Source organism: Gobius niger, assembly GCF_951799975.1.
Source record: "Gobius niger genome assembly, chromosome: 7".
In the NCBI taxonomy this organism is placed as follows: Eukaryota; Metazoa; Chordata; class Actinopteri; order Gobiiformes; family Gobiidae; genus Gobius; species Gobius niger.
The window spans coordinates 13,885,220-13,911,822 of record NC_136858.1 but is presented as its reverse complement, the minus strand read 5'-3'; the positions used below and the strand labels follow the sequence as shown (position 1 = coordinate 13,911,822).

Here is a 26,603-nt window from a genome sequence, read left to right as displayed (position 1 = left end):
GTTCAGTGTAAATGCTACTGGACAAAAAAGGCCATTTGGTTTAATAATATGATTTAAAATTTCTAGAGATAGATATTGATCAGTTTCTGTCTGTGTTACCATGGAGATCAGCAGCGAAACGTGGCCTTCCATAAACCACTGTTGTGTGTGTAGTTAGGGTTATCTCTAACCCACCTGTCCTTCCTGCGCTCGCCGATGGGCACGGGGCTGACAGAGATGCGAGGCAAGGTGGAGATGGAGCCCTGTGATTGGCTGCTGGCGAATGAGGACGTCTCCAGGTTGAGAGGCGACTGTGGAGGAGTGATGAGACTGGGGCTGCTGCACTCTGGAGGGAGGAACGGGAGTGAGATCAGGACGGATTCAGGTATTCTGCTCAGGGTTTAGATTTACAGGCAGTGCTTGCGTTTTTAACAATGACGCAGTTGTAGCCAAGACGTACAGAATGAAGCGCTGACACCGTAGAAGAAGAAACAGCATTGAGGGTGAATCGTGACATTCATGACATTTTTTTTGGCAGGAAAAACATCCTCCACGAACATCACGAACATCACGGACCAATGTGCTCTGTAAAGAACCCTATTAAGATGCATTCATGTCTTAACCCCCACCTGAACTGAGCACATTTTCTCCTGTTTGGCTTTACCCTTTTTACCAATCTTTCGAAAATGCTCGTATTCGATAGAATTTGGTGGTGAAATGTTGCGCAGTATGACTTTACTTTCACCTGTGTGAATCTTACCTCTGTCTGACCCCAACACAGAGCGGGGGTAGCGGGGCGTGGATGGGATTTTGATCCTCTCTGTGCGGTACTGGCCCGTACTGACTGAACCTGATAAAAAAATAAAAAAACACAGACACACACATTTAAAACACATTTACAGCCATATTAGGGGGCAGTCCTGAGGGCTGCAGCTCTGAAGCCGGTGTGTGTGCATGAGCTTGCGTGCGTGGGTGTCAGACTGACCGAGGCGGGAGCCGGAGGGCAGAGAGTTTGTACCGTGAGAGGCTCTGCTGCTGCGGGACGAGGAGGACTCTGAGAAGTCCCCCCCTCGCTTCTGCTGGGTCAGGTCCAGGCTGAGGCGGCCCGAATGCTGGGGGCTGAGGGGCAGAGAGACTTTTAGCACATCTTGCAATAGCAAAACAAAGCAAAAGCAACTGACTTTATGACGTTCGCAATGATCAGGGGAACTTTTGATGGTCAGTAATGAAGTAAATTTACATTTGTACTGTACTCGAGTTGTGTTTTTGAGGATGTGTACTTTTACTCCGCTATAACTGAAAGATAAATATAGTACTTTCCACCTCATTTCTATAAGGGCTCCAAAGGGAAAAGTAAATTTGGGCATGTGTTTTGATCTTTTAATAAAAAGTGTAATACACACTCCTGAACAGTAGGTGGCGCTGTGGAGATTGTACGGTCAAATCCCATTGACTCACAACAAGGAAGAAAGTTTGTCCCCGTCGTGTTGCTGTAAAGGAGGGAGACGACGCTCATGTTTTTGAAGCTGCAAAGTTATGATTTCTAACATTTATTTAAAGGGTTTTGAACTTTCTTCTTTGACGTTCTTTGACGTTTACTTGCATTGGACTAATATTTGACTTGTAGTATCTGTACTTTTACTGAAGTAATGAAGAGGCGTATTTAAAGTATTTGAAATGACCATCCATTTTGTAAACCACTCGTTTTCATCTTGTTTTCCAGAAAATGCATAAACTTTTAGAAACATTTTACAGCCATGTCCTGGCGTAGGCTGAAAATACTCTCCGGAGGTTTTATCACTCGCTTTGACTTAAGGCGGCGTGTGGGAGGTCACCTGGTGTGGGTGTGCTGGTGGCAGATCTGCGAGGCCACAGATGGACAGTTGCTGGTGTGAAGTCGGTGGCTGCGCACGGTGTACACGGGGTTCCTCATCACCGCCGTCACAGCGGGGCACGGGGACAGACCGCGGTGGGCCGAGTCTGACATGAGTTACAAAACAACATTTACAGAGTGCAGGCACAGTGGGATTTGAAGGCGGGCGACTTGTATGCAGGCAACATTTCACTGGATGTATTCGTTTCCTAACTTTGTGAGTTAAGAGTTTGCTTATGCAAGTGCTGCCTCTGTAAAGTGTTACACTATTGGCACAGTTAAATGGCATCTCTGTAGTTATGATCACACTGGTGTAAGAGAATTATATTTGAGATTTGTTATGAGGATTTATTCCATATACAGAAGAAAAGGCAAAGTTAACTTATTGTATCAACACCAAAATTTCAGACTAGATACTTGATATAGATGCAAAAAGAAATGACATAATGTGGTGAAAATCACATGAGGACAAAGCCAGGAAAACAGAATGTTAATGGGTCAACTGTGTTTTCTATGGAGCACCGAAGGAAAATTAAGCTACGGCAGAGCAGCCATGTAAAACAACAAAAACAAAAACATTTTCCAGGGGCAATGTTGCTGCTTAAAACAGTGGTTCACACCCTTTTTAGTCTCACGTACCCCATGGACCTTTCTTTTATACTATGCAGAGATTGCTGAGAACTATTTAGAAAATGATCAAGTAAAGCTGTGACTTTTAGTAAAAAAGACAATGTGTTCTGTTCAAAACAAGGCTAAAACATAATGTAAACGGCTTTCCTTTGAAATAAGTACCCCTTGCTAGGTGCCTGTTCTTATCAATGTTCAAACCACTCTCCAAAAAAGCCTGTGCATGAAGAATCTTCCTGGGGCACCCGTTTTATTCTTGTTGAAGAGTAAATATATTTTGACACCATAGATCTATATTGTTACAATGTTATTGTATACGCAGCAAAAAAACAGGCAGCATGCACTTCTAGTATCGATAGCGCCCTAGCAATCGTTAATGTGAATGCAAGTCCAAATCAATGCCTTTTTCTGTAACGTCTTTCCAGCATTACTTGGAATAATGGAACTATGGAATAATTGGGATGTGCAGAAAGCTTTTTGAGAGCCAGAACTGGGTAAGCATCTTTTAGTTGTGCTCAACAATGTTTTACTTTTACTACTTAAAAAATGGGTGAAAAGAGGGAGTGCAGCTTTAAGATACTCAGCATGCAGAAATAGGCCTGCAGGATATTGGAACAACATAATTCGTAGATGCCCTCAGGCGATTTGTAGAAGGTATCAGGAATGATATATGAAATAAATTATTGCGATTTATTGATTTGCGACCTTTCAAATTGTGATTTCCAAGGCATTTCTTCCTGCAGCCCTTCAAAACAACTTCCTACATTTTGCGACTTACTGGGAGGTAGGGATCCATTGAAGACGGTCGGCACGAAGCCCACGCTGTGGCGGTGAGATCGACTCGGCGAGGAGCGCAGCAGGTCTCTGGATTCAGAGGAGTGCTCGTCGGTGGAGTAGCTCTGGAACGCACGACAGATAACAACATTTGTAACGTGTCCCTACGGGCGGCCGAACGCTGTGATATCAAGGGGAGATATCTTATCCGCTTTTGTCAGGGATGAGGAAAAATGACGGTTATCAGATAGAGGAATGTGGAAAGCACTGTTCCGCTGCAGGGCCAAAAGCAGGCAGCCAGGCCTGTCCATCAGAGCCAGAGGTACTGAGTCAGCGCCGAGTCGGGCAGCTGTACGGGAGGAAAGCATCAATCACACAGGCGCTGGCTGAGAGGCAGGGCCCACAGGCGCAACTACAAGCCTCCAAATCCTATTACAGAAGTGATGGCGCTGCCCGACGGGAGGGTTTCAAATGTCAGACTTTTTTTTATTAATCCAAACTTTAAAGCAACACTGACTTTTAAGCACCTGGCTCAGGATTCACATCAGAGACGCTGTGTTGCTTTTACAAACTCTTACATGCTGCAACGAGCTCGAGGATTACCAGAGCAGTGCAGCAACGAGTGGAATATAGTCCTGGTCTGCAGTCGATACATTTCCATTCATTTTTACCATAGACCTTTGGTAAAATTGGAACTCAAAAGGTTCAAAGGCACACAAGACTACTGGTCGTGAAAGTAATATTTTAAAGGAGGTGTTAGTATGCTTTTTGTAGGCATTTGGTAATAATCCCAAACATCCACTTCCTGATTTCCATTTGACATAGCATGGTTGACACGGCAACAGTTTAAAATAGTTGTCCTCCATCTATGTCACTTCCTGTCCAATATCGAAGTGAAACTATAAACATCAGAAAAATGGTCGAACTAAAGAAAGCTGGGTAAAATCTTGAGCAAATTTTACTAATTTTATAGATTGTGTATAAGTGTCCGTCTGGGTCTGAAATTTGACAACATAAAAAAAAATTCTACAGTCTGTCCCTTTGCTGATTTCAGCGACTAATCAGAATCCCTGGGAGACCACTTTGACCAATGAGACGAGCTTTCCTTTGAACTGGTCTGTCAGGTCCAATCAGGAGAGAGGGGGAGGGAGCTTGATCCTTTATTTTTGAAAATGATGTTCCTCTCTGGTTAAAGAGCGGAGGAAATTGATTATTTACTTTCAAATTCTATCACTCCTCACTTTGCAAACTTACAGAGCACTTTAAGCTTAGCTATAAATAAATAAATAAAAAGCCATATCATTTGATGGGACAAATGAAAAGGTGGGCAGGACGTAGAGCTTTACTGCGATGTGTGACAACAATGGCTGCCTACTGTTATATCTGCTCACCTGGAAAGTGGGCATCGCAATGGTCTGCGGCGTCATCCTGCGTCTGAGCGCGGGCGCCGATTTGGGCCGCGGCCTCTTCACCTCGGGCTCCTCCGCCCTGGTCCTCCCTATGTCCTCGTCGCACGACTTCCTGGACGTCAGCACCTTGCCCTCCAGAAAGTAGTGGTTACCGTTGCGGTCCCGCTCCCTCTCCGCCCGGTCCCCGCCGGCCGTTGCCATGGCGACGTCCCCCTTGCCGTCGGACGTCACGGTGCAGTCTGACGCCGAGCTGCTCTGGTGCTTGTGCTTGAACTTGAAGGAGTCGCTGCGCGTGGGGGGCGTGGGCGGCGTGGGCGTGGACGAGGAGGAGAGGGAGTCCGTTTTGGAAGGCTGCGGGGAGTGGGACGACGCCACGGCCGCTGCGATCTGATTGGCCGCCATGTACTCCATTTTGGCCAAACTTTCTGGCTTCTTGAAGGCGTCCGGGTCGAAGATGGACTTTCGCTGTTTGGGCGATTTGTAAATTGAGAGCTGCGTCGCCGTGGTGATGGGGCTGGTGCTCTCCGGGGCGACCGACATGCCTCCGGCGATCATTTTGGGCCACGTCCCACCTGTGTGCTTCTTTTCAGCAGCGGTCTCCATGGTGACGCAATCTGACTGGGAGACCGGGTCGTACGGCAATGAGGAGGGGGCTTTGGAGTACTTGCAGCACTCCTGGAAGGCGCTCGGCCCGTAGCGCCCGATGCCCAGTTCAGAGGCCGGGCGCAGGCTGGTGGCGTGAAGGGAGACGCTGGAAAACGGTCTGGTTAGATCGCCGTAGAGCTCATCAGCGTCACTCCTGGCCTTCCTCCGGTCTCCGGAGATGCTGCCCGCGCTGCTGCTGCTCCCACCACCGCTGCCCAGGTCGGGGCAGTAGATGTCAGTCTGGGTGGAGCTGTTGTTGTGGCGCAGGTTGCGGCTGTTGCGGGAGTAGAGTTCGGACAGGAGGCGGCCGTTGGGCTTCTCGTCCCGTAAGCTCTCGAAGAGGTTCTGACCCGATGTGCTGTGAGGGAAAAACTGTGGGGGAGAGTGATGGTCAAATTTATGTTTTTTAAAGAACATGTGCAAAAAGTCAAATAAATAAGAAAAAACTATACACTGCACACATTTACTTTGAATAATTGGGCTTTTTAATAGTAGACTAATTTTTCATCACGGTCTTGAGTTCAGTGACTGTAAATAACTTTTCTATAGACCAACCGTTTGGATGTAAAGTTTCACTCTTATACGAAAGTTTAATACAATGCAAATGGACTTCTTTTTCTGGACAGATGCCAATGTTTCACTCTCTATCCGGACACGAGGAGCATCCTCATGACAGTTTTCCATGAGACATCGCTGTGCCCGGCCCTCAACAGACATGGAGGTTCCATCTGTTGAGCACCTGCTGGGACAGAGCCGTTCACAGGACTTGGTTTGGATCCAGGCCGTGTCCAGGAACCATCGGCGTCTCTACAGCTATATCTGGTGGGCTTTATCGTCACAAAAGTTGGTATCTGTTCTAAAATAAAATGTAAATGAGGTTACATTGTTTTAACCCTACATGATAGTATTATTGTCTTCTCTCGGCCTGCCGCTATAATTATGACATCAACTCAACGCTCAATAAATGACAGATAAACTGTACATTTTTGGGCTCAATATTTTCATCTGTACATTTATTTGAATATCTTTGTGAATAGTGGGATATTTTAGTGGGTCTTATAAAATAGCGAGTGACTTCCATATTGAGGGAAGATGAAGGAATTAACTAGTTCACAAGAAGGCAGAAAACGACAAAACCACACTGTGTTTTTCCACTAATGGGAGCAGGTTGGGGAAAAGCCAAACCACGTCGGACAATAATGTTTACCTTCATGAGAGAGAGGCTGAGCGAGTCCCTGCAGCTCCTCAGCAGCGCCTCGCACTCCGTTACAGACTTGTTGTCCAGGGCGATGCCATTTATCTGTGAGAGCGTGAACACAGCGAGGTAAAGACAGGTCCTTCAGCACCGCCGTCGCAGCCGCGCTGTTTATCATTTTTATGTGCCGCGCTGCCACATATACGGACTACACAGTGGGCCTATTACAATAACGGCTCACGTGCGGCCAACACAGGTGACACTTTAATGGGATATAAAAATGACAGGGACATCATTCTCAGGTAGGACTTAATAGTCTGTAGGTTTGCAAAGTGAGGAGAGAGAGTGAAATTTAAAGCAGTACTAAGTAACTCTTGCCCCTAGAGGCCATAAGCGCAACTGCAGATGTCTTAGCAAGTTGCGATTTTTTAACTTAATTGTTCGTGAGAGTAAATACTGCGCTGACAGAAAAGGCGAAGGGAGAGAGGGATATTGCACATCCAATTACACAAAGGAAATAATTTTGGCAGTAAATACTTTTTAAAGTAGCGCTAGCCCACAGTTAGCTTTGCCCGCTAGCATGTTAGCTTCTTCTTCGTGATTATATTAGTGTGTATTGGTTGCTCCGGTCCGGTGGCAGTCAAGTTGCAATTGTGGTTTTCTGGCCAGAGACACCGGGGGAGATGAAAGACCCCCCAATCATCCCATTGTATCACCCCCAGAGGAACTACGAAAAGGAATTATTAAGGTAAACAAGTTACTTAGTGCTGCTTTAAAAAATAACAATCAAACTCCTCCCCTCTTTAACCAGAAAGCCCTTCTTTAGTTTGCGAAATGAGGAGAGCAGGAACAGAATATTCAAAAGTAAATCCTCCCCCTCCCTCCTGATTAGACCTGACAGGCTGCTCCACAGGAAAAGCCTGTCTCATTGGTCAACGCAGGAGGATACTAGACTCTGATTAGTTGCTGCGAACTGGGAGGGAGGGACTTTACAAAAAATCTTTACTTACTTAACATCAAAATGCAAGACCAGGCGGTTGGTTTTGCACATTTTATAAAATGTAGACTTCCAGACTAACACTTTAAGGCCTAATAATTATATTTATTTTTCATACATTTCAAAAGCCATAAAATGCTCCAGGCCTAATTTATGTTATGTGGGTCAATATTGAAAATAAGGTTGAAGAAGGCAATAAATAAAAACTAAAATAATAGCTGCAGGTTACTGGAAAGATATGCTTTGATTTGTAATGTTTATTAAAAGGAAAGTCATGCTAAAGATGCACAATCTTTTTTTTACAGGGGAATCCTATCCTATTGAGCACCTGGAGAAATCCTATGCAGAGACAGTGACAACATGCAGACTTCATAGTGATGGCTTATGAGCTTTTGTAACAATTGCCCTCTCATAGCAAACAACAACAACTCCGCTGCCCTCTGCTGGCCTTTTGACCCATTTTTAAATAGAACCAAGTATATACAGTATAGTACATATATAGGCTTAGATTATGATTCAATCTTATACTGATTCACATAGAAACCGCTGAATCACGATATGATGAATGGCGATCTCTCCAAAATAGCAGATCGCCATGGAACAGACCACAATTAGTTTTTTCTCGCGAGGTAAGTGACTGGTTAAGAAAGACAGAACCTCTTCTGTTCACACTGGTCTTCAGAATGCTGTTTTCCCAAACAAAAGGCCTGGTTCTCGTATGAATAACCAGTTTGAAGACTGTGCACCGGATCAGGTTGCTGATCTGAGACACAGCTAATTGCTTCACATGCATATTTCACAGCACTCTCTGCACCATCTATCTCTTCTTGGCAAAACACACCTGGGAATTTACTAATTCATATAAAACCTGATCCAAGGTTGTGATTAAGAGCTACAAAGCCACGATAAGATAAGATACAATATCAGGAGGATTAAGACTTAAAGAGCTGAACTACCAGTGAAAAATGTTTGATGCAGATAATGCTTCAAGAGGAGCGTGGCTGAAAGAAAAAGCACGTTAACTCACGAACAATTACAAAAAAAAAACTATAGCATTTGCTCTCTAAAAACTATGATAGAAAAACTGTATGACTTCATTCTAACGTTTGATTTTCTCCATTCTGCCCTTGAAGCTGTTGAAGCTTTTGAGGATTTACTGAAATATGGACATTTTTTTCTTTCCCTATACACAAAATCCCGTCTAATCAGGGAGGATTTGGTGTGAGGGCTGAAGTGGAGGAACACGGCGTGGATTAGAAAGTCAATGAACCTCAGTGAGAGGCAGTAAGCCTGCTGTCCTGGAGGGCGGTGAGAGAAAGAATTGTTTTAAGTAGCTGTCAGTGACTCACAGCGATCACTCGGTCTCCCACTGTCAAAGAGCCTTCTCTGGCCGCGGGGCTGCCCTGGACAACAGCCGTCACAAACACCCCGCTTTCCAAACCTATTCCACTGTCTGAAAGAAGAGAAAACACACAGTTGTATTAGTAAATGTGACTATTGAAGTTTTGGTTTAGTTCAAATTCTTGAACAATATCAGTTAACCAAGGCAATAATAGGATTAATAAAAGAAAAACATTTCAAGTAAAATGATAAAAATATGCAACTTGCTGTGGCTTGTTTTTAATGTGTGATGGTGCTTTACTGTTTCACAGCAGATTCACAAGTGTTAAGTGTGACATAAACACCTTTAATACAGGTCTGAAACAGTGGCCGACGTCAGGTCAGAGCGACACACATGATAACACTGTATGAAATGTCAATGGTTGATGAGTATTTAATCCTTTTCTGTACATTCATGTGTTTTTGCTGAGTATGTTCTAAAAGCTTCCTGTGGACAAGTGTTGAAAGGGAGCAGTTTTGCATTAACCAGTGCATCTAGTTTGAATTTGAATTTATTTTATTTGATCAGGGACAATGCACAAAAGACATTAGTCTAAAAAAGAAGAGATGTGCCAGGTTACAGAAAAAATGCTAATTTCCACCCGCAATCCCTGGACAGGTTGATGTTACAGTTACAATAGTTCATAAAATGGGTACAGAATAATAATACATGGAAGCATAACTTCACTCATATTATAAAAACACTTTCCTCTTCAGGAAATTATAACTCACGTTTTACATACCACAGTCATTCAGTGCGTACAGGTTTGCTTTGATAATAACCCCTTTTGGTCAGGTGTATAAAGGTACTATAGTTTGGAACGCTCTTCCAAATGAAAGCACAAAGGCTCGCTGCTTTATAAGAAAATTATTATTGACCATATGTGGTTCTGCATCTCGGAAACGCCGTCTCTCCTGTCGACCGTGTGGCTCGACAAATTCTCGGCAAATTCAGTGTGGCAAATTTTCTTAAAGGGGAAGCCGCGATATTATGGACTACTTGAAACTGAGCAGAAATTTGATTACATTTAATTAGGTTTTCAAAACTCAAAATGTTACCTTACAGTGACGGGACTGGCAAGGCTTTTTACCATGAATTTTCAAGGCTCTTTTATATAATAATTCAATGGGTTTTAATGATGCAATACAGAAGATATGGAACAATCATAGTATTGAGGCAAGTCTTTGACGCTTCCGTAGTTAATGAATTTCTAATATGTTTCTAGTTCATCAAATTAAATTTCAGTATGTCCATATGAAATAAATACAAAAGTACAGTCTCTTTCTGTAGAAAAACACCTGGATCAATTGTGATGGTACACAAAGATTTTGAAAGTAGTCAGAGCAGTATTAAAGCAGAACTAAGTCACTCATGCCCCTAGAGGCCATAAGTGCCACTGCAGGTGTCGTAGCATGTTGCGTTTTTTTTTTACTCATTAATTGTCCGTGAGAGTAAATACTACGCTGACAGAAAAGACAAAGGGAGGGAGGGATATTGTACATCCAATTATACAAAGGAGATATTTTATTCACTCAAACTTGGCTGTAAATACTGTAATTGGCGCTAGCCCGCAGTTAGCTTTGCCCGTTAGCCTGTTAGCTTCTTCTTTGTGATTCCATTAGTGTGTATTGGTGACTCTGACCCGGAGGCAGGAAAGTTGCAATTGTGGTTTTCTGGCCAGACACCAGGGGGAGATGAAACCCCCCAATCATCCCATTAACACTTGTATTACCCCAGAGGGACTACGGGAAGGATTTATTAAGGTAAACAAGTTACTTAGTTCTTCTTTAATGCAGCTCCCGGGTCAGAAAGACCTCAGAACTTATGCCTCCTGAATTCAAAGGTATATACTGAACTGTATTGGCCGATATAGGCGCCCAGAGAAATATCAACAGATGGCCAAAATGTTTCAGATAGTATCTTCCCAACAACTTTTGTGGATATCCAAAAGAGATTTGTCGTTTTTTTGCAGTGGAAAGAGGAGAGCAGGAGTTTTAAAATCGAGCGCACATGTTACTTTATCACGCATGGATTCCAAACAATACAAGATACATTTATTCTTTTTATGTGCCTAAAACTAGAATCTTCATATTACATCCGGTTGTCAGAGGCCATCTTAATCTGTGTCTATTCTCTCTAAAACAGTGGGGCCCAAAGTGCGGCTCAGGGACCAAATGCGGCCTTCTGACCAATTGTTGGTGGCCCTCAATCTTCTTGTTGAACTTACACATATCACCAGTGATGGTAGTTTATACCGCAAATTCTACACAGTTATGGCCTCAAAAACTGATATTTTTTAAAGAGACAGAGCTGCATTAAGCTTCCAAGTCAAAAAAAATGTATCAACACAGGAATCAACACAGAGTAGACGGCTTCCTAGTTCATGCACTTTCTCACTAACCCCTTAAACCAGTCTTTCCTCTAAACTTTAATAGCACCAGCCCCTGCCCGACAGGTAGTACATGAAATCAATAGAGCGGCGTTCATAATTTAGCACCAATCTGTATAATGTAGCAGCCTCATTACCTTTATGTCCGGCGAGATTGATGTGCACAGGAGTGACAAGTCTTCCACCCAGAGACTTCCTCCTCCGCACCACCATGTTGATCAATCCCCCGCCGTTCAGCACCGCCTTCACCACCTGCTTCCTGTCCTTATTGGCCAGGTCCACGTCGTTAATCTTCAGCAGCCAATCGTTCACTCTGACAACGGGACGAGAACGGCGACGGGGACGTTAATGAAGTGAGTTTTTTGGGTGAAGAAAAAAACAGGCTGCATAGAGAGGGCCTACCTTAACCTTCCATCTGCGATACTTCCTTTGTCCACCCGCGTAACGAATATTCCACAATCGCCTGGTAAATACGGATCGTTTACCCCTTCTGCAATGTCAAACCCTAGTGCCTTCAAATCCATGTCTTCCTGTAGAGATATACAAACAGAACAGTGGGTATAATTTTAGAAAGACGAGAGCAGGAATAGACATGTATAGACATTCCAATTAGATTTAACTTCTGTCAGTGGTTCTTTGCAAAAACAGAAAATATGCATTGCAATGATCTGCGAGTAGCTGGCAAAGACCGAAGATTAAACTGTTTTTACACACAAAGGTGTCAAGAGTAAAATAAGAAAAGAGTGTTTTGGTGGGCCAATACACAGAGCAACACCAGTCCAAACACTGGACATGACAACAAACTGCTCCTGGATAACATTTTGTCTATTTTCTGGAAATATTCAGCCTAAATGATGTTGATGTGATGTGTCTTGAGGCTCAGGAAAATGCATAAACACCGAGCGCAGCCTAAATATGAAGTTAAAACTGAGGAAGCAGAAATAAACTCCTAAATTATAATTAGAACGGAGAAAAATAAGGTGGGCAATACTCTTACTTGCAAATGATTAAAAGCCAACATTATTACATGACTAATTAACCTCTTAACCTCCACTTAAACCAAGCACATTTTCTCCAGATCGGCATTACCCAAATCAAAAAGCTTCTCGGCTGGAGCTTACAGCTTATAGGCCAGTGAAACGCCTCATTTGAAAGCTTAGACCTACAAAACTGATATACATGCCGTGTTGTCGTCACTTTGAGTTGTTTTTTTAAAATTGCTTTATTGTATTTTTTGTTGGGTCTTAGACAAAAAATACAACAAAAATTAAAATGTGACACTCATTTATTGCATTTTTTGTTGCTCTTTTTTTAATGCTTTCTTTGTTTCCTATGCATTTTTGTGGCTATTTTGACACTTTTTCCCAAAAGCTTTCAGATTTGGGTAATGTTAAACTGGAGAAAATGTGCTCGGTTCAGGCGGGGGTTAAGAGACATGATGGAGTCAGTCTAACTGAGGCGTAACACAATCAGGCAGCACGATATGAAAACCGTCTTGAATATAACTTACGATAACTATATTATTGCGATATTTCACTAAACTATTTCAAAGCATAAGATTCCATTGAAATTAATCAATTAACGATGTTACGTATTTTTCATTAAATGTGTTTTTAGTCTTTGTTTAAGGATGTACGACTTGCAAAACAATTGTAAATCTCAGCCAGATGGTAGACCTCAGTGATACTGTGGCTTCTGGTGATATGATGCAGTGTCATCTACTATTCCAAATAGGATAATTTGGCGGTATACTCTGCAGCTGTGTCGTACCCTGTCCTTCTCGAACTCCACCACCTCGGTCTCCCACTCCAGAGAGTCTGTGTCGATGGCCGAGTCGTGAGAGCTGTGGGCCATGAGCTGACAGAAACGAGCCTCTTTCTCCAGAGTGCTGTCCATCTTCTCCCTGCAGAAAACACACAAACACACACACAACAGGTTAGTCAGGTCACGTGAAAAACAGGAGAAAGACTACGGATGAGACGTGAAAACAGTGTGAACTCACCCCCCACCTAAACCAAGCACATTTTTTCCAGTTTGGCTTTACCCAAATCTAAAAAAGGAGGAACAGTCTCTGGAGAACATCCAAAGATTACTCAAAGCTGTGACTGGGTTAAAAAACAGCTCCAGGTCAGTTTTAGATGAGAACTGCATTGTAGAATTGTAAGACTTGCCCCTCCACTATCGGCACAAACACATTTATCCAGTAAACAGAGGAATGATTTTAAAAAATGTGGTATTTAAAAGCATATTGGACAACGCAAAACTTTACAGACATTTTCCTCTAACTTAAAGCGTTTTAGACTGAATTTTTTTTTGCATTTTGGATTAATAGAAAAAACGTAAAAAATAAAGTCGAGCTATGTCACCATTTACAGAGATCCAAGCAAATTCTTTTTAATTACATAAAATTTACCGAAACTAATGCATCACTTTAAATGCTTTTTAATTCCCCAATGCCAAAAAAGAACGTATTGTTAGCATTTAATCATGAGATAATAAAGTGCCCCCTTTGTTGCCTCCATTTCTTATTGTTGACAGAAATAACCTTTCATTGTTTGCACTTTACAAAGAAAGCACACTATAAACACAATGCCCTGTTGTCACGCAAGATGTATGTCGCCTTATTCTGCAACGTATGCAATAACACGCTGTTATTTTTAAATGAAGACGAAGGAGGCAGCCCAGTCACCGTGATGATACTTGTCCTATACAAAGCCTCCAGCAGAGGGCGCCTTAACAGCAGTAAAATGAGAGCAGACGTGCGGAGCACAAGTCAGTGTGTCCAAATCACAGACGCTTTTTTGTGGGGGGGGGATTACACTTTTAATCTGGCCATGCGGAAACATCCCGGGCCGACTACTCAGCCTCATGTTGTCCCTGTGGGCAGAATATTACAGATTACAGCTGACCACACGCCGACTACAAGGGCTTTAAGATGCACTGCTGGAGGGAAACACCAGGCTAAACATGGAGAGTCAGACTTTTGAGCTTCATTAGAAGACAGTGAAAAGACTGGTTTATTTATTTATGTTTAGGATGGGAAGCTAAAGTAAGCATAGAGAGCTGTACAGTCTGAACTGATTTTGAGTTACCAGTTAGTAAGTCATTAATTGCTGTGCAAATTTCCACAATGGTCTTAATAGGCGCAGTGCACAGAAAGCTTCTGGCTAACTTCCTGTTGGCCAGTGTGGGTAAAGACTAAGGTACTTCCTGTGCACATTTTAACGTGAATAAGAAAACTTAAACTTAAAGAATAAATTATCATTTTATTTCACTGAAGCAGCAATTTCAATGAAGAAATGTTGGGCAGAAAGGTTAATTTTATTTAAATTTTTAAGCTTCTGACAGGAAGTGACATAGAGGCATATCAGTTTGACTCATTTTCCATTGACATAACATGGTTGACACGGCAATAGTTTAAAATTGTTTGCCTCCATCTATGTCACTTCCTGTCCAATCAGGAAGTGAAACTATAAACATCACAAAAAATGGTCAAACTAAAGAAAGCTGGGTAAAACTTTCAGCACAATCTTAAATATAATTGTGTTAACTATGTTTTTTGTTGTGTCTCATGTTTGTTTGTTGCTTTATTTGTCATTATACATGAACTGTACTATGAAACTTGTCCCCTGCATTTAACCCATCACTCTACGCTGTTGGACGACACATAGGGAGCAGTGGGCAGTGGATCCGGGGACCCATCTCCAGATGTGGAGCCAGGCTGCTAGTCAGAAGCACTAGGCAGGAGGATTCACCTATTGTACATGTTTTTTGTGGTAGGGGAACCGGAGTACCCGGCGGAAACCTACACAGACACGGGGAGAACATGCAAACTCCACACAGAAAGACCAAACCCGGGACCTTCTAGCTGTGAAGCTTGAGCGCTAACTGCTGCACTACCATGCAGATTGCGGTGCTATTTCATCATGTGTTAGCATTCATTAGCATTAGCCTTTAGCTTCAAGGCTGAAACACTCAGTTACTTTTGGATAGCTAAATCCCAGGAAAAGCTGGTTTAAAAAATATACGAATGATTGGAATAATTCTGAGTTTTCTAGTAATAGATAAATATACATTATACAATCAATACTTTGTTAGATTGATTAGGGCAATACATGCAGGCATGTTTTCCTACTCACTTCAGTTCCTTCAGTTCTCGAAGGGCATCGTTTTTCTGTTTCCTCATGTCGTCCAGATTCCTAAGAGCGTCCGCCAAATCGCTCACAGCCCGGTCCCGCTCTCTCCGTAGGTTATCACAAAGTGTCCTGGAGTAAAAGAAACAGCAGCACTATGTTTATTCAATACAAACATATCTCTAATGTGTAAGAACACCGGGGTGACGGCTGACCGTATGCTCTCCCGCTCTGCCACGATCTTGTCCCGCTCCTGAAAGGCCCAGTCCCGTCGACACTTGGCCACCTCGGCCTCCTGCGTGGCCTCCTTCAGCTCCTGGGACATGGCCTCGTACTGCTTTCTTAACATTTCAATCTCTTTGTTGGCGCGCTCCATGTCTAACGTGGCCGAGTCTTGTTTCTACAGAAAACAACAGACAGGGGGGAAAAGGACATTTTCAGTCCAGCTACAGGCCTGTCAAATATGCCGATCAATTTTGAGATTTAAAAAGCTTGTAAAACATCAATGCTAAATGGACATGGGGGAAAAATGCTTCTGAATAAACTAGAGTACCAGCAGGAAACATGAAAAGCAGGCAGGGGTCGGGCAGTAATCATTCAACGGGAGCCCACCTAACGCTGTTTATTAAGTAAATGGATTTTACTGGACAGGCTAAATCCATCAGTGTGAAAGCATATTGTCTGTACCATTACTACAATTGGTTTTACAGGATTTCAAACCATTTTGGAATGCTTTATGTGGTATAAATTTTATGCAAGGTCAAGGAAGTGGTGTGGATTGTGTTGGTTCCGATTTCGGCAATCTCTGCAGGCAGCAGTTGGGAATGAGAAAAACAGAAAATACTGTACAAGATCTTACTTTTCCATAACGCCATGCTAGCAAATCAATAGCACCTTAATGAACACATTGCTCCGAACGGGTCCGCAGATTATGGACTTTGAAAGGGTTTAGGACAGTTCTGGGATGACTTAAAGGTGCATTATGCAACTTTTATGGGGGGGGGGGGGAATCTTAGAGCACTGTAGAGACCACCGTGATAGAAAAAAAGATGACATGCTGACCACTCATACAACCCCTGGATCACTACAAGGTAAAATACGTATAAATATCAACTTTTTTCCCCCACATACATACAAGTTGCATAATGCACCTTTAAACTTGCGAAAAATGTCAGGGTTTTCTTTTCTGACTGGATTCTCCTGCTATCAAACGAACCAGGAGTGCGCTCACCTGTCTGGCCTGGTAATACTCCCTCAGCAGTTGGTCCCTCTGGATGATGGCCTCGGTCCTCTCCTTGCGGGCCACGTCCCTCTCCTCCCGGACCATCTCGATGTCCTTGCAGGCCTGGCTCAGCTCCTTCTGCGCCTCGGCCTTGTCCTTTACTTCGTGGCAGTACTTCTCCAGCAGCTCGTTCCGCTCGCAGATGGCCCGGTCGCGGTCCACCAGCGAAGAGTTCAGCTCCTGGCAACAGCAGCGGAGGACACAACGGAGTCAGCAAGAGGACAGGACGGGACAGAGACTCCTGTGTTTGTGCGTTGAGAAAACAGCAATTTGGGGAGTGACAGCGATTATTTCCAGTTAAGGATCCTTTTTGTCCGTCAACCGGATGTTTTGGACGATTCACCACAAAGGGGAGGTTGTTTGGCGCAGTTAAATTTATGGCTGACTCATTTCAACAACAAAACAGAGGGTAATGCTAGAAGCAAAAGCCTAAAGCAAAAGTCTGTTTATATTTGTTCATTTAAACTTTCTTCAAATTCAGAATTATAGTGCTGCCTTGTTTCATGAAAGCACATTAAACTTACCCAAAAACACTGTCCTCACTAAGTCTGTGGTCGGCTGGCTGGGGCCCAGACAAAAGACAGAATGGGGACAGGTCATTTTTGGAAGCTGCTCCTTATGTATATGGAGCACTCATCCTGGGATCATTAGCCCAAACTTTCCAAATAAAGTTTTTGTTTTTTGTAACTGGAGTTCCTTTGAAGTGGCTCGGAACAAACCAGTAGTAACAGCGGCATTGCTCGTCTGCTTCAAATGAGCTTGTGAAAAAGAAATTGTTCGACACATCATCCAGGTGACAAAAAGGTTTCTAGAGGGTCTACTTTGTTGCAGTGTTTCTTCTAAAAATTGCCAAGAGTTGTGCATCCAAGACGAACTTGTCCCAGTGCAAGTTAAACCCTCCTAGTGGTCTTTATAAAGTCTGCCTGTCAGTCAGATCTTCAATGTCATTGATGAAGCTTCTAGGATGAGAGGCAAAACCTCCAACACTTTAGCATTTGCAGTGTAGCTTTAAGGCATGATCTGTACACTGCAGTCACACACTTATCGGACCATGTGCACTAGGGATGTCATGATCCGATATTCAATATTTGCATAGGTAGCCGATCCAGGCATTTTGAGAGTATCGGATCGGATGGGGTCCAATACAAAACACGATCGTAAATCTGCGGTCTTGGTCCTGGATCAGCCCTGCAGGTTTACCGCACAGCAGTGCTTCAAGGTTCATCGCAGCTCCGTGGGAAACGTGCAGGATGGATCCATGGATCCAGGACCGCAGATTCACGGCCCCCTACGATCGCTAACCTGCCGCTAACACCTGCTTCTTTAAAACGTTCTAATCTAAAATTCAAAGCTAAATACAATGGCAACTGGTGAAACTACTGCAATAACCAATAGGTCTACAGTGTACGGATCTAATATATAAAATAGATTAATATACTGTACATATACAGTATAATGATATATACTTTCTAAAAATATAATAATACAAAGACTTCATCGGATCGGTATCGGCAAGCATGATGTGTCAAAATATCGGATCGGATGGAGACATCCCTAATGTGCGCTGCTGTGTGTAAAAATTTACCACTCACTCAAAAGGAGCAGGTTGAAGTTCACAGAACTTATGTAAAACCTACATAAAGGATCACAGCCTTCCTGATGCGATTTTTTGGCATTTGCTTCTTACAAACAGGGCCACTTCTGAAGTGGATTTTTACTGCATGCAAAGCTAGTACATAGTAGGGATTTTATCGTCATCGGATTATCCAGTACCTGTCTGAGGGCCTCGAGCTCCTCACTGGCCACCACTCTCTCTGAGGACGTGTTCTTGAGTCGCGCCTCTGCAGCCTCCAGCTCCGTCTGCAGCTTGTCCACCTCTTTGATGACCTGGTCCCTCTCACTCATGATGAGGCGATACTCGTTGAACACGGAGTCCCTCTCCTCTTTGTACTTCTCACAGTCCTTGGCGGATTTCAGCTGCAGGTTCTTGTATCGCGTGACTTCGGACTGTAGTCGCTCCATCTCCCGCTGTAGCTCCTTGTTCTGGGCGGACGACTTGTTCAGTTCTTGCTGCACTGAATCAAACCTATACAGCAGAGGGGAGTTTATTATGAGAGCTACATCACAGCATTGCTCATAGTCTCGCACAAGCAGCTCATAAAAATGATGCCATTACTGTAAAAAATGCCTACATTTTCTCATATGCTGCGAGCAGAAATATTCGTGAATTCACTAACTTTATCACTTCAATCAACTCAACATCTCCATTAATATCCAAAAAGCGCCGTACATTTACTCATATACCAATGCATTCTGAAACCCAAACCCACAAGTTGTTGCCACAAAGTGCTGAAATTTATAATTGCAAGATAATTTTGGGACAAAATTTCAATACTGTCCGAAGCCTATTAGAGATGCGTCTTAAAGCCCCAAGCCACTGTTGACCGCCCCCCCACTCGTGTGTACGTCCCCCACTTGTCAGTACATTCCCCAGTGCCTCCCCTCTCACCTCCTCATGGACGTAGAGTACTGCTGCTGGTAGTGCATGGCCGAGTCCCTCTGTAGGAGCAGGGCGTCCATCTGTTTCTGCAGCCTGCGGTTCTCCTCGTCCAGCTGCTCCAGGCGGGACAGGTCCGTGTTGTGCGAGGCCACCTTCTCGCCATAGCGCTTGCTCAGGGCGTCGTAGTCCTTCTTCACCCCCTCCAGCTTGTCCATGGCCGTGTCGTACAGTTTGTTCAGTACCTCCGACGAGCCATTCTCCCGCATCACCTGGGCAAGAGGAAATGGCAGGTTATTGGAAAAAATCTCATTCTGTAAATCTCATTTTTCAAGATACCTTTTGAAATAGTGTTTCGCAACAGCGGTCATTCACTGATATATTGTGCAGCTCTAGCTACTTTTGAAATAATAACTCCCAGTTTGAGGGTCAAGACAACCTTTTTACTGTTGGAAAATTGCCAAGGCATGCCACCAAATGACTCATATAGGGCCAAGTATTGGCAAAACTAAAAAGATCATACCTCCTTTAGCTTTGATGACAGCAAAAATTTGCTGTGGCATTGTTTAAGCTTATTATAGTGTTGCATTCATTTTTCACCAAGAGCTTGTATGGATGATGGGAGAGTGTGACCACTGTGCAAAGCCTTCTCCAGCACATCCCAAAGATTCCCAATGGGGTTAAGATCTAGACTCTGTGGCGGCCGATCAATGTGAGAATGGCGTTGTAAAGCTCCCTGAACCACTCTTTTACAATGTGAGCCCGATGAATCCTGACATTACTATCTTGGAATATGCCCGTGCCATCACGGAAGAAGAAATCCATCGGAATAGCCTGGTTATTCAGAATGTTCAGGTCATCAGCTGATCTCATTCTTTGGGCACATAGTTTTGCTGAACCGAGAACTGAACAACTGCAGCAACCCAAGATCAGAACAGTTAGTGAAATCCAGGGTGAGACACTTTTTTTGGTCAGGCAGTGCATTTTTCTTGTTTGAAACTTTGACCAGGATACACACGAATGGCGATATTAATGTGATACAGTGTAGGGAAATCCAAAATAAAGGAACACAAAAAACATTTGGACTTCAAACGACACCTTGTTCAGTGATACTTTGCAACAGTTGTACAGCAGATGGCACTAATGGGTTGAAAGATTTCCCATATGATTACTAAAGGAGGAGCAAGGCATTTCATTCTACAGAACAAGATTTTAACAAGATTTCGGTTTGAGGGCAACCTTGACCTTGATACGATGCATTAAGGAGAGCTTCGAGAGAAATCACAATTGCGATTTGAAGGAATGACATTGGCATATCTCAAAGTCTGCAATTATTTAGTACAATGTCCTCAGCAGTGAAAATACCTTGTCTCCATTTGGTTCCTTAAGCCTGCTAACCCCATAGTTTTGACCTCTGAAAACATATTCATGAATTACTGACTTGTATGACAAATTACAATCCGTCCTCTTCACTTCTCGTCGATTTCGTGGTCCTGAACGAGCGGCCTGAACCCGGGAGGCTGCAGTGACCTTGTCTGCGCAGCTTATTTTCGGGGCCAGTCGTCATGTAGCTACACGGTTTGGGTGGCCCTGCCCTTTGCCCGAGCCGCAGCCCCCGTTCTGATGTGGCTGCCCTTTTCAGAAGTGCTCTGTGTGCATTTCCTCGTGCTTGGCTGCCCTCTCTGCGCTCTCAGCGACTGCAGCGTTCCAGAGGGCGTTCGGGGGCTCCGACACTACACAGCGCAGGTCAAAGCGCCGCACGGACTAAATAACATGCTCAAAGTAGACAACTGTTCCTGCCATGTTACCTGGCTCCAAGTCCATGGGGAAAAATAATGGGCTTTGAGGTGTGTGGGACTGTTGAGCTCCGTCGTCTTCTCCATAGTTTAAAATAAAGCACAACATCTACACTGAGGTCTCTTTAAGGATTCTGTGCCAGCACGTCTTAACCCATGACTATGGGAACGTGCGATTTATTGCATTCATCCCTGTTAACACGATAGCTACGTTGCTTCATTCTATAATCTGCTGTACACCAATCAATAGCAGCTTGATAAGAGCCAAACTCCCAATAAAGTTTGGGATTGTGTCGTAAAAAAACACTACAATTTCTGGGAGCCAAAGGAGATTTCTAAATGTAAAATGCTGGAGTTCTGGTTCGCCACAGTGTGTTAGATATCTTTACCAGTAGTAACTGAGTGCTGCTGAAGTGAAAAAGTGGATTGGTCTCTTATCTCCAGTGTGAGATCAATAAAGTCTTATCTTTTCCTGCAAACAAGATCAATTATCAATTATATCTAATAATAAACTAATAGAAAAACATTACACAAGGATCACTGGACTTTTCTACTTATAATCTTTAGGGGTATGACAGACTTAAGCTACAAATAAAGTGATCAGATCATTACAACTTGTGCATTACAAATATTATAACAGCATTGCCACTCCAGCAGAGGCTATTTTATTCAATTAGGTGACCCAGCCATAATGTCTGTCCCAGCCTTGATTAGTTGCCGCTAGAAGTAGCAGGCTATCGCTAGCATTAGCATTCTGCCGCTAGCATTAGCATACTGTTGCTAGCCGGCATTTAGAAAATTAGGTTAAAACTAACTCAGTGATTGAATTCTCCTGGTTCTGCCCTTCAAAATGGCATACAGCATGTCCATATTCACAGAGCTTTAATCGGTTAAAGTCATGTTTTTAAAATGGTGAGAGCCAAAACAACTATCGGTTCAGTATTGGATATTTGCAGCCGATACCTGATATTGCATTTTTTCCCAGTATCAGATCGGTGCATCCCTAGACAGTGCCTCCCCCATGCCGCCTGTACCTGCTGCTGCTGTAGCCTCAGGTCGGCGAGCTCTTTCTGATCTTGTCCGTGCAGCCTCTTCAGCTCCTCGCAGCTCTGCTTCACGTGGTTGTGCTCTCGGACCAGCTGAGCGTTGTCCCTCCTCACGGTCTCCATCTCCTCCTTCAGCTGGGACTGTTCGCTCAGGACCCGGCTGTGCAGCATGCTGTGGAGAGGGAACACGAGGGCAGGGGAAGATATCAAAACTGTTAGAGCGATGAAAATCCAGGTTGTATCACCGTATTATACATATTTGCAGTGTCTACTTGTGGACATGTAGGTAATGGATTAAGTGACCGTTCTGAAAGAGTGACCAGCAAAACAATGCTTTTGAAGAAACAGTATCAAAACATGACAAAAACGCAGTCAATACATGTAGGGGCAAAAAAAAAGATCCTTTAAAGGATGGGGGGAAAACATACTCAAAAACAAAGAAGAAATGATACAAAGAAAACCAAATTTCAGCTGAACTAAACACTAAACTTGGCCATATCCACGCTCCATAAAGAGCCGGTAAAGTGGGCAGAGCCTGGAACACCTCCAGAGCGAACAAGGCGGGGAGGAGTGCGTGTGGAACAGCGTGACCGGCAGCCTAACTGGTAGCACAGATAGTTGACACAGTGAAAGTGAGGTTAGCTTAGCCGCGCAACAATAAGTGCTAATGAAATGCAAGTCAGATGAACTACTCGCACTTCCCCCTCCTCCTCCTCCTCCTACTGCTCGGGGAGTTTTGTGCTTGTAGAGCACAAAAACTACATATTTTACTTATTTACCATAAAGTATAAAAAATGGGAATGGTAGTTTTTATCAATGAAAACAGCAAACATTATTTATCAGCAAAAAAACACAACTTTGGTTTAAACCTCTTAGCCACCCCCTAGCACATTTTCTCCAGTTTGGCTTTACCCAAATCTCAAAGCTTCTCGACTGAAGTGCAACAGGCCTACAAAACTGATCGTTCCTTTTTTGTCGCATTGTTGCCGCATTTGGTTTTCAGATTTTTGAAGCGTTTTTGTCCTGTTACCGTAGTGTTTTTGTTAATTTCTCATTGTTTTTTTTACCATTTTGTCGCTCATTAGTCACTTTTTTCTTCTATTATTGCTTTTCAGGCATGTTTTTGTCGCTCTTTTGTTGCTTCTTTGTTCGCATTTTCATCCTGATTTTCATTTTTTCTCAAGAAGTCATGGTTGAGTGTCACTTTCAGAAAGAAAAAAAGTTGGAAAAAAATTGAATTGAGAAAGAGAGCGAGCGCATGAAAGAAGCAAATATGTATCCGCCTACCTAAGCATGACGACAATGCTTGATAGATTCATGATTGAGCATTTATTTCTGAACTGGAGATTTCTACTCTGCTCACAATCCAATTTAGAGAAGAACATGAGGCGATCATTTTGAGTAATGATTTTATAAAATGCTCTTTTAATACTTTTTACAGATTGGTACAATGAAATATTCTGGATAATCTCGTCGCTGCACATCGGACCCCTCGAGGCTAAGCTTTACATTTGTACAGGGTGATTCAATTATAAAAATGACTCTCCTTTATCGTTTTTAAAGGGCTTGGGAGCATATCAAAACCATCCCACATGTGGAGCTTTTCTTTTTCTTGATTTGTTGGTAAAGCGGGCGTCACTCACTGGTAGAAGTCGGCCTCTTTGACGGCCTCCTCACACCTCTTGAGCGTTTTGGTGTGCTGGTTCTGGAGAGACTGCAGGTCCGCCATGGCCCGCATGCACTGGCTCTTCAGACGCTCGTAGTCGTGGCTCGGCTTGGAGTTGGGCCTTCGGGAGAAAACAGGAGAAGTTTGAAGTCGATGCAAAGAGTTCATTTCTTCATTTCTTCTTCTTTATTAAACATAATTCTTTAACCAAGCTATTTTTCTACAGTTCAGCTTCACCCAAATCTAAAAGCTTCAAAACTGAGCAAAGCCTCTTCCTACTTTGTGTTCTCATTTTTAAATCACTTTTGTTTTTTGTCATGTTTTTGTGGCTTTTTTATTGCGTTTGTCACATTCTTGTCAAGTATTCATCACTTTTGTTTCGTTTTGGCCGCATTTTGCTTTGTTAGTGTAATGCAACAGTGCCAGGGGTTAAAGGTGCACTATGCAACATTTATGTGGAAAAAAAAAGTTGATATTTGTGCGTATTTGTGCGTATTTGTGCGATATTTTGTAGTGACCCAGCTGCTGTATGAGTGGTCAGCAAGGCGCCTTTACTTTCCATCACAGTGGTCTCTAGGACACTTCAGGATCAAAGGTTTGGAAGGATTTAATTGCTGACGGACCCTCTCACAGGAAACCTACAAAACAACTGATCCTGGAGCGTTGTAGAGACCACTGTGATGGAAAGTAAGAGCGTCATACTAACCACTCATACAGCCGCTGGGTCACTACTAGGTCAAATACACATTTTGTTTTCTTTTTTTTCCCACATAAAAAGTTGCATAATGAACCTTTAAGGATAATAAAAACAATATGTTTTTGACTTCATGCTTATTGGAGTTGTGCCTAAAGCTTTTTAGTAGGTAGTCAACTGGTCCAATTCTGAGAGGTTTTGCCATTTCTTTCTCGCCTGTGGGAACTCGCTTCTGGGATGAGAGGCGAATAGTCTTCAGCTCAAAATAACCCAGTCCTGATGACAAGTTAGTGAAAACATTATTGGAGACAGAAAGGATTAGTGTGTATTGCATTTCTCAGCTCACTTGCTCACACATTTAATGAAGAACTATTTCAAACTTCTCACCTCTGAACTGTGAAAACAACACGTCCGTGTTCGCTCAGGTGATGCTGCTTGTGTCAAGTGTAATAGATATAAATAGGAGGTGCAACTCCTAATTTACAGTTGTTCCCTTGTCATTTTGCTGTAATAGGCTGAGTGGAATAACACCAAGATTTTTTATGTAGTGAAATTTAAGAATAGCCTACTATCAGTAATATCACAATAGTACCCAAGCATGTTCTCTTCTTTAGAAACTTAATTAATCCGTTTTTTTTTTTTAAGTGTGATTGATCAAATTTAATATTAAGCCTATATAAAGTAAAGAATTTGCTCACATTTTATTAATATTACATCAATGAGCAAACCTATTTGAGGATATTGCAAAATACAAAGTAACAAAAATCTTCACAACACCATTTAACATATTGAGTGCCAAAAACAGATTTATTTATTTTTAATTTTTTTTACTAAACTAGACATTCTAATACACCTTATGTGTGATCTTGGTAGCTTTGTGATGAACATAAGTGAACTAAATGACGATCAAAAACTTGTGAAAAGTTACGATATGGACATTTTATATATATTCCTGTGTTTCTTTTCTTTTCCTTTTTTCCGTTTGGGCGAGTGGTGTTGCGTAACAGCTGTAAACCCGGCACTTCGCTCTTGCTCTCTGGAGCATGTTTGACAAAGCAGAGCAGCTTCCCATGGAAAGATCAAAACAGTTGAGATTTTAGGTGAGAGGAGAAGAGGATTTAATCAAAAAGGAGAGCGTTGCATTATCTCTGAATCTAGAAAAAAAATCTGTGATTTTGATCAAAACCATCCTCGGTTTAGCTTAGATTTCTTAGGAACCAAGGCACGGAGAATTAAACTTTCACCTACGGAGTGCTTAGATTCTCGTCTTTCAAATGAACCACAGCACGTGTCCATAGCAGTAATGCTGTGGTGCTACAAATATCATGAAAAATGGTCTGGATTGGACAGCTAAATCCCCAAAACAGCGCGGCACTCAATGTGTTAAAATAGCATTCCTATTTCAAGCAACCTAGCTTGGACCTCTTTTCTATTAGAAGCTCTTGAAAACTGAGGGACCTGAGGTGAGGGTTATGAATCACTGAAGAACAATAGTTTTATGTTGAACTTGATGGGCAACTGTGGAGAAAATCCACCCATATACAGGCAGAACAAGAAACCTCTACACAATAAGGCACCACCTGGTTTGAAAATCTAACCTAGGATGTTCTTGCAAGCAGAGAGGAGTGAACACTCAACAAATATACTATAGTAGAGTGAGAAAACATGTTAAAAGAAAGAAAGAAACTTTATCAACGACAGCTGGGAAAACATTTGCCTGATGAAGAATGCCTAACAGACTTGGGTCCATATCTGGCCGTACTGTAGCTGCTATCAGGCAGAAATAACAATGTGAGCAGACAGGTTTTGTTTCGTGAGAGCCTCGGCACCTGCAGTCGTCGAAGGTGGTCCCGGGCGATGCCAAGGCCAGCCGCTTTCGGAGCTCGTCCCTCTCCCGGGTCACCTGCCGGAGCTGGATCAGGATGGTGTCCAGGCTGTCACCAGATGGCCTGTTGTCGTTAATGGCGGGGGGCGGAGAGGACGCTTCACCGTTCACGGGCGAACCTAAAACAAAAAGTAAATGAATCCAACAGGACTCTATATATCTAGGACCTGTTCCTCCTGTGGCTGATGCTGAGGTGGACAGAATGGGCTGTACGTGCTTTTGGAAACCTTCCTAATTGTCACGTTAGGCTGACAAACTGTGAGGGGCATTTCTAAACATTATGCCACCATGTTTATTTTGAATGTGAAACGAAACTGAAAAGCTCTCACGTTACA

The 26,603-nt window shown here is 43.0% G+C and overlaps 1 protein-coding gene across 3 annotated transcripts in view; it reads right to left on the bottom strand.

Annotated features, from left to right (window-relative positions):
• The window catches only part of dlg5a (discs, large homolog 5a), a 66,166-nt gene that overhangs the window by 14,410 nt on the left and 25,153 nt on the right, over window positions 1–26,603 (bottom strand). For 2 of the 3 annotated variants that reach the window (XM_079559847.1, XM_079559849.1), the window contains exons 3-21: window positions 26,213–26,387; window positions 23,667–23,810; window positions 22,012–22,195; window positions 19,194–19,453; window positions 18,458–18,770; window positions 16,634–16,864; window positions 15,618–15,802; window positions 15,409–15,534; window positions 13,040–13,172; window positions 11,672–11,799; window positions 11,407–11,582; window positions 8,849–8,952; window positions 6,515–6,607; window positions 4,645–5,679; window positions 3,258–3,378; window positions 1,815–1,959; window positions 965–1,098; window positions 740–829; window positions 175–325 (exon numbers count right to left, since the gene is read on the bottom strand). In XM_079559847.1, coding sequence (XP_079415973.1) covers window positions 175–325; window positions 740–829; window positions 965–1,098; window positions 1,815–1,959; window positions 3,258–3,378; window positions 4,645–5,679; window positions 6,515–6,607; window positions 8,849–8,952; window positions 11,407–11,582; window positions 11,672–11,799; window positions 13,040–13,172; window positions 15,409–15,534; window positions 15,618–15,802; window positions 16,634–16,864; window positions 18,458–18,770; window positions 19,194–19,453; window positions 22,012–22,195; window positions 23,667–23,810; window positions 26,213–26,387 — 3,928 coding nt within the window. The remainder of the gene's footprint in view (window positions 1–174; window positions 326–739; window positions 830–964; window positions 1,099–1,814; window positions 1,960–3,257; window positions 3,379–4,644; window positions 5,680–6,514; window positions 6,608–8,848; window positions 8,953–11,406; window positions 11,583–11,671; window positions 11,800–13,039; window positions 13,173–15,408; window positions 15,535–15,617; window positions 15,803–16,633; window positions 16,865–18,457; window positions 18,771–19,193; window positions 19,454–22,011; window positions 22,196–23,666; window positions 23,811–26,212; window positions 26,388–26,603) is intronic. The other variant, XM_079559848.1, reaches the window with a different exon arrangement.